Here is an 8,563-nt window from a genome sequence, read left to right on the forward strand (position 1 = left end):
GGGGCTGGATCTGGCCTGTGGGCTAAAGGTGGAGCACTTCTGCTCTTTGACGCACCTGCTAACAGGTTAATTGGAGCTGTAGGTACCAACCGTCACTGAAAATGTGGCTCTTACATTCTTATTTTTCCATCTGAAGAGTACACCTTGGAACCCTTCTGGGATGTGGATAAAAACTGCCAGGCATTTTGAATTCCTCATGCATGATGCTATGGAAAATCCAAATATTGCTAAAAACAGTTAAAGTTAAACTCATAAAAGTTAAATTAAAAACAAGGTAGAAAGGCATCAAGGCATACAATATTTGTTTGTCTGAAGATGTCAATAAGTTGTCTTGCTGGCCTTGTTTATCTTGAGAAAGGGAACCAGCTTGTGTTAGATCGTGTCCCTCTTTTCACAACTGAGCAGAAAAGTGGGGGGAAAGAAGTGCTACTTCAAACCACCAATGTGCTCTGGTTTCTTGGCAACATTTAAATGTTTCCAAGAGTAAGAGCAGCCGGATGAATTCATCCTATTTGGAGAGAGCAGCTCCAGATTAGCTAGTACGCACAGGTTTTAAGCCTTTGTACTGACAGCTCACTTCAGTTGCTTTTGTTACCTCAGTAAATATCAACAGGTCTGTTTTCTACTTGAATGCTGAACAGAATCGTATCAGAATTACCTGCGTGGTGAAAGTCAGTTGTAGGGCTGTCAGGGTGGATAAAAAATCAGTAATTTAAAAAAAAAAAAAAAATTGATTTTTTTAAAATTTAATTTATATTTTTTGATTTAATCGTATTTATTTGTTGATTAAGATGCTTTAAAAAAAAACCTATATAAAGAAAGTTTTAATTTTAACATATCTTAAGCTCAAAGATACCATCATGGAACTTGTAATTATGTACTATTTTAGACAATATATTCATGTAACCTTTTAAGAAAAGTTTTATAAATAGGTCACAACGGGCCATGGATTATATTAGAGGCCCAATCTTGTGGGGTTCCCAGAAGCTTCCCTATAGATTAATAAAGATTAAAGAAAACCACTCTACCCAGTGGGATTCAGTGCTCGGTACAGAACAGCATTTCTCAATCTGTGGGTCTCGACCCAAAAGTGTGGATCGCAAGGATATATGACAGGGTCACGAGTAAAGTTGAAAAAATGGATTCTCTTTTAAAGGAGAAAAATATGGGAAACCATGGCTTTTCCCTTTCAGGCTGGCAAGTTTCTAGTCTTTGAGGAGCTGCCTGGGGCCCCCCCATCCCCCACACTGGGGGCCTGGAGCCTGTGGGGGTGCGGGCAATGGGTGGGGAGTGAGGGGCCCTGGGTGAGGACTGGCCATTGATGGTTACAAATGGGTCCTGGTACAAAAAAGGTTGAGAACCACTGTCCTAGAAGTTCCCATTAAGCTTCTCTGTGATGTAACAAGAATGTACTTTTTTATGGAAAACAGTGACAAAATTAAGACTTCCTAATTAGTGATTTAAATCATGATTTAAATCTATTTGATTTGAATCAAACCCACCTTGAAGGCTATAGTTTTATCTGGGAGTTAACCAGGTTTCCTTTTGGTTTTTTGAAACAGCAGTCCTTTAAGAAATAATTTAGGGCATTGAGAACTTTATGCTTATAAATTAAGTATTTAATCTGTTTGGCATAAATTATATCCACAAATAAACAAGTGTAGCAAGGGATAAAAAAATAACTGGCCACAGTTTCATCAAGAGATTTTTTTTGTTTCAGTATTTTTAATAGGGCTAGCAATCCAACTCAGGTTTGAAAATTTTGAGTGACTAAATTTGGCGCATGTAGTAATACAGAGTAGAACTCAGTGCATTAAACTCTACAAAGCTCTTAATAGTTCAGCCTAGAGTTATCTTATCCTCTTACTAGGAGACAGAAAGAGCGAGTAACACCATTGCCTAGTAAGTGGGTTTTACTGGCTGAATGTTGGTTTCCACCCCCCATATTACCATAAGTAAACACCAACTTCTGACCAGCTGAATGAGACCTTTCAGTTTAATTTGTTTTTAGTGGCTTTCTTCAACTGTCTCTACAAAGCAGCAATAATATAGTATTAGGGATATCTTAGAAACATCAACTGAAGTTCCTGGTGAAAAGATAGGAGACATTTAGAATTTGAAACTAGCTCATTTTATACAAATTGTGGATAGTCTAGTCATAGAATTGTAATTGAAAAGATGTTTTGTGACATTTCAGAAATTTATTCCCTGAAATATTTATGCAGTGCTCAGCCTTCTGCCCCTGGGGGCCAGATGAGTAGAGCACGGCCAGTCCACAGGTTGGACCTGAAGATGGGGTCAGTCTCCTATAATGCTGTGGGACTGCTGGTTTGTGGGCTAGATCCAGCATAGGTCTGTGGAGGCTGTGGCAGTGAATGTTGCCACTGCTTCCCCTGCCACCAAATGTCCGGACTTCTAAGGAGACCCAGGGGTCATGGGCTGAGTATCATAGTTTTCTCTCTTCCTCTGAAAATAAACTTTAGATAGCATTGAATGGTGGTAGATATAATTATTAAAACAAAAGCAGGTCATAGGTCCTTATTTATTTTGGATGCATATCATTGTTCATTTGTGTAATCTTTTTCTATGTTTATAGTGTGGCATGAAGTGTTTGGTATTTGTATATTCTTAGCTTGGAAAGTAAAGATATGTCAAACTATTTTAAGAAAAGCAACGCTCAAAACACTTAAATCTCCTACAGTTATTTTTTTAACATACAAGCTCACTTGCTGTCACTTCAAGATTTGGTATTATCACAATGTCTTAGATCATTTGATTCCTTTTCTTTACATAGAAGGGTCTTTGAGGCAAAGATATTCTTTACACTCACTGTATAACGGTGTTCTTTATTTATATGTTGCCATGAAAATAAGCTGGATTTTTACATCTGAGATGAGTCAAAACAAAAGTATATTACCTATAGTATGTGTTAAGTCTCTTAATTTTACATTCTTATGTTGTAGGAAGTTGGTGAGCCGTTCAAAGAGGAGAAAGCTGTAGCCAAATACCTACGTTTCAACTGTCCAACAAAATCAACCAACATGATGGGCCACAGAGTTGATTATTTTATTGGTAGGATTATTTTAAATCAAATATTAATGTGGCATATTTACTAATATGGTACTGTTGTATTTTTCATTAAATTTACTAAAATTTTAACCTGTGTAGTATAAATTTCATAACCCAGGGCTTGGAAAACAAACCAGGCATTAGTTAACCAGAAAATTAACCTTACTCGTATAGAAGTAAATACAGTGAACCCTCATTCTGCAGCTTCAAAGACATGGGATTCTTTATTATCTATACTGGTTAAAAAAAAAAAAAAAAAAAAAAGCTAAAGGCTTCTCTTATTTCAAGGGCCCACATGGAGTTTGGAGGTTAGTGGTAGGCACATCATCTCAGCTGGTAGGCAGGGCTCAGGTCAACAGACTGGCTCCTGGGTACTCAAGGTTAGACTGCTAAGGCCTGTCCTTCCATCTGTTGCCTCTTTCACACCTGAAGAAACTGCCAAAAGGAGTTGGTGGAGGAACCTGCTTAGATTATATGTTTGTGGGGAACCCCGAGCAATGTGAAGTGCCTGCGTGGACCTCAGAGTAACTAGTGGCATCCCACCCAGGGCAACAATAGTGAGCTGATGGCAATAGACACAATAATACCCCCATTTCCTTTCAACAGAGGTTTTTTTCAACTGGGGATAGATGCTTCTGGTAGGAGGGCAGGGTGATTGATACTCTGGCCATAACTTTGTCCTTGAGCATGAGCACATGGGAGACTGGAGCAGGTGAACATAGAAGAAGGAAGGTGCTTCCCCACCCACTGCAGGATCTGAGGGATGCATGGATTTCTGACCCAGACATTCCCTCCATTTCCTTCCCTGGATGCAGGGTGGGAAGGGTAAGAAATGGAAGGACAGCAGGCCCTTTGCCCATGAGCATGGAGCATAATTGTGGCACAGTGCTGCCCCAGAGATTGCAGGGGCTAGCACTGGCTTAAACTGTACTATTTCTTGGTCCTGTTGCCCCAGACACTAAAGGATGAGCAAGCAACCATATTGCGCCCCCATATTGCATAGGTGCATGGATCCTGAATAGGGGCAGTGGCAACAGCCAACATTGTGTGTGGGTGCTCCCAGAAGAATGATGTTAAAGTCAAATGCCTTTTGGCTAGGAAAGAATAAGCGCTTTACATGGAGGGAGCACAGAGCATGCTGAAAGTCCCACGGAGTAAAGCATTCTTCAGTGAAGTGGATATACAAGAGTAGCAGCTTCATGCACTTAACTCTGCAGGGTAGGGCAGTGTGGAGGAATCCTACTGAGATCTGCTGAGGCTCTTTTAGTGGCCTGAAGGCTTATCCCATTGACTTTGTTTTCCCAAGTGAGTGGTCATATTGTTGAGACTGGAAGTTGAACTGGGGAGGCAGGCAGCTGAGGAGTACTGCATGATAAGATTGCTTTTCAAGGTTGGCAAAAGCTCAGGGTATATATGAAATATCCACGAAGTTGCTTCCCATAATAGAGGATTCTTTTTAGAAAGTGGTCAGGTTTTTTGCAGGACATGTTAGTCAAGAGACGTGTAGAGCAGAGAGAAGAAATTTACTTTCAGTTTGGTTAAGACCACCCAAGTTGGGCCTTGCTTGGTCCAGACACTTGAGGAATGTCTTGACCTAATGGGAATTATTGTCATTTGAGGATGTTAGTGAATAATAGGAAGGACCTATTTTGACCCCTTCTTCTGTAAATGCAGATTCACAGATTCTGAACCTGGTCCAGAATCTGAGCTGAATATCCAGAAAACTCATGCAAAGTAACATGAACTTGACCATCTTTGATTTCACAAGCAGGTGATACCATAAGGCAACCAACTGCCAAGGGTAAAATATCCATTTCAATGGCAAGACCCAGTTTATTATGAAGAGCAAATTAAGAAATGAAAGACTTACTAAGTGGAAGATCAGATGACAGAGTCAGACTTGGAAGATGATTCAGGGCATTGGAGGACACCGAGCCTGGGGTTTCCATCAGAGTGTAGGCAGTGCTCTTTGGACCTGACAGGAGCAAGACGGGTGACTACAGTGGAAACCAAGCAGTGGTTCATGCTGATAACTGCTGCTTAAAGTTGCACTGTATCCTGGCACCCTGATGCATGTCAGTCATTGAGTAGCAGGTCTGTGAAATCTACCAGTTGGGGATGGTGTGAAATGGAATTTAGTTTAGTTTGTATCTTCCTGAGTGTCCTGGTGGCTGTTTGAGAGAGAGGTTCTGGTCATTTATCTCTTGTAACCTGAAAAATGGTGGGAGCATGGGCAGCAAGTCCCTAGTACATGACCCTAGTGATTTATTTGTAATTGCAAGGATTTCAGATCTTTCAGCATGAAGCTTATGTCTTGCATCAAGTCTAGACAGTAAACTTAATGTGTTTAGTATTGGCACCCTCAAGTACATCATGCTGCTCTGTGCCAGCTGTCCTCTATGGCTTGTAGGCTGTCGTAAAACAAGGGCAAGCTTGTCATTTGCCCAAGTCAGTAACTTTTTCAATTCCTATTAATTGCATTTTTCATTGTAATATATGAGAAGTATTTAGTCTAGGGTCAGCACCATGAGCCAGGAAGTCTTAGTTTGGAAACCAGCCCTAAAACTTCCATCTTTAAGTTTGGATAAGCTTCTGTACCCAGGGCCATCCCTGGCGGAGTGCAAATCAGGGCGACCGCCCTGGGCCCCACACTTTGGGGGCCCTGCAGAGTGATGCCAGCAGTGGCTTCTTTGGGTCTGGGGCCTGGATCACAGCAGGGGCAGGGGTGGGGCCCTGCATGGGCTGATTTGCCCCGGACCCTGCACCCTGCTCGGGTCAGTACTGTACCTTCCTATTCCACTTCTAATTGTAAGTGAGGATTCTCTTGTACATGTGTGAACTGTAACTGATCCTCACTATACCCAAGTTTTGCAGATACCTAGTGCTATGTAAGCATTTTATATATATTATTACTTTTCTGATAGATTGGATTGTCAGTCTTTTCTATTTGTTCAGTAATGGGATCTCCATTTAACTTTTGGAGATGTTTCTGTAGCCACCTATTTTGGTCTTTAAATATAAAACTGGGGTGGGGGGGAACAGTAGTGATAGCAGCAAATTTTGTTTTGCTCTCATCTCTCATGACAGGACAGTGGGTTTTTTTGCTCAACTCCAACAAATAATGTTATGGGTTTTTTAAACTATTAATGCAATTTTTTTTTAAAGGAGGACAGCTCTCTCTTTCCTATCCCTTTCATTGCCACCATCCAGAACTCTCAAGTGAAGGTGATCCAGGTGGCTGGGGAGAGCTGGACATTTCCTCCTTTCTCCAGGCTCTGAGAACATGCCAGTCAGGCCTGACAGACTTGTCAGCACAGGTGCTGCATCAGTCAGGGGTATAAAGAGGTGTGAGCCTCTTCTAGATGCAGGTACCTGATAAAGACTCTAATGCAGATCTAGTTTTACTGGCCAATCTGCATTTTTGCTGGTTTAGCTGATTTCTTACAGGGAGAGGGCAGGGTATAGGACTGGAATAAACTGTGTCAAAAGTCCAGTTCTGTCCATGCTAGGAGCACCCTTCCAAAATGCTCTATCAATCTTCCTAAACCAACAAAACACTGCTAGAGTAGATGTGGCTTTATTCCCAAGCCTTGCTGATTTAGGAGGGAGGTGTGTCCTGTCAGGGATGCTCCTCCTATTTGTACTGGGTACAAAAGCAATGTAACACTACTCTAGCATAAAGTATTACTTGGGACTAGGTAGGATTTAAATGAATTGCTATATCCCTAAAATACAGCCAGGATGATTAGCATATTCCCATGTTTTTGTTTTGTTTTTCTCAGTGAATTGAGTTCTAAATTGCACCACTATGATTACATATTTAAATAACTGATTAAAAAATAGCAAGCAAGGAACCTGTACTTAAATCTTTTATTTTAGCTATTTTGCTTGGGTATTATCCCCTTTTACAGATGGACAAAACAACCTCCTTTGTAAAATACTTAATGTTTGGCGGAAAAGAACAGTGTAAGAGCTGGGTGGTATTACTGTATATTGAGGGTTTTCAGTTTGTATTGTGCCAGTCAGCCACTTTCCTGCATAGTCCCAAAGTAGCGTGGTGGGTATATCACCTAAATACCTTACTGGCACCATTGTGGTCTGGAATTGTTATTGCTCTACCCCTCTCCCGTTGCCATCATATAAAATTCAAGTGAGTTCAGTCCCTTGGCCTTCTGCTCCTGCATCTGCAGCCTATGGTCCTTCACTGTGCTCTCCAGCCACCTTTCTGGGTTTCTGCTTCCACAACCGTATGTGTCCTCTGGTCCTCTATGGAAAGCTCCGACCTCTTCAGTAGTCACAGTACAACTACATACAACAAGGTTTTTAAGCCTCCTCAGAGGCATTGGGTGTTAGCTACGGCCTCGGCTGTAGTGACTTTGGGGTGTGCCAATGCACCTCATGGGACCAAAGCCAGAGGCTCCTGGCTAGAGGGTCTTGCCCCTCTGTTCAGGTTTAGATCAACTGCCATATTTGGGGTCATGAAGGAATTTTACCTCATGGCCAGAGTGGTATGGACTGTGGGGTTTTTTGTTATCCTTTGTAGTGGAGTGCGTGGCCCTTTACCCAGGCTCACTTGAATGTATATTGACAGCATTTCATAGAAGCAGGATGTTGGCTTCTGTGGTTTCCCTGATTTACCTGTGGCAGGTTAGAGTGTTAAGCCTGTGTTGTCAGAGTTGACAGTAATCTTATATAAGGTTGAGATTATGGTTTGGATAGGGATGATCCTGCCTCAGGCAGGGAGTGGGACTGGATGAGCTCTGGAGGTCAGCCTTACTTCTCTGTGATTCTAGGAACTGCCTTTTTTTTCTTGGCTTTTATAGTCCATAGTATGGGAGAGGTCCCATAGCCTTAAAGGGCCATCTGTTCTTTGGTGCTACCGCAGTACTTCAGTAATGGGGAAGGAGCTTTGTTCCTATCACCTCCTCTACACCCCAGCCTTACCACACCCTTAATATTACTTTTTGCTGAATATATTCAGGGGACAGGCCCCCTTTTGGCCACTTCACCCTGTCAGCAGTGGCTGCAAGGATGAGTTTGTTCTTCAAAAATCCTATATTCCTAAACTATTTTATATAACCTTGTTATTGAAGGTTAGTTCTTAGTGACTGGCAGCCACTAAAATGTGGTGACTTGCAACAAAATACCAAATTTGGTACTTTTGTTTTTAATATAATTAATTTTGTTTAAATAGACTTTTAACATTTAGTCTGTTACTTAATAGGTTAATAGTTGATTGTGATCTGTGTCAAGCTACATATGAGTGGAAATTGAAATTCTGTTAAAATGCAAGCAAATGCCACTTTATTTAACTATTTAAACACCTTATATTATGGATGTGAAAGAAGAAAAGTTTCTCAAAATATTTCAAAATATTTTGAAATGATATGTAACTGGAGTCCATATTTCATAGACATCAGGGCTGGAAGGGACCTCGGGAGATCATCGAGTCCAGCCCCCTGCCCAAAGGGCAGGAAGTCAGCTGGGGTCATAG

General features: G+C 41.4%; 1 protein-coding gene across 1 annotated transcript in view; it reads left to right on the top strand.

Moving 5' to 3' along the window:
• Nucleotides 1-2,939: 2,939 nt before the first annotated feature.
• The window catches only part of SEC62 (SEC62 homolog, preprotein translocation factor), a 26,304-nt gene continuing 20,680 nt past the window's right edge, over nucleotides 2,940-8,563 (top strand). The window contains exon 1 of the mRNA XM_019532714.1: nucleotides 2,940-3,072. Within this exon, the coding sequence (XP_019388259.1) occupies nucleotides 3,042-3,072 (31 nt within the window). The 5' untranslated portion in view covers nucleotides 2,940-3,041. The remainder of the gene's footprint in view (nucleotides 3,073-8,563) is intronic.

The sequence above is a fragment of the Crocodylus porosus genome, unplaced genomic scaffold (assembly GCF_001723895.1).
Source record: "Crocodylus porosus isolate Cpor-Errol unplaced genomic scaffold, CroPor_comp1, whole genome shotgun sequence".
Classification (NCBI taxonomy): Eukaryota; Metazoa; Chordata; order Crocodylia; family Crocodylidae; genus Crocodylus; species Crocodylus porosus.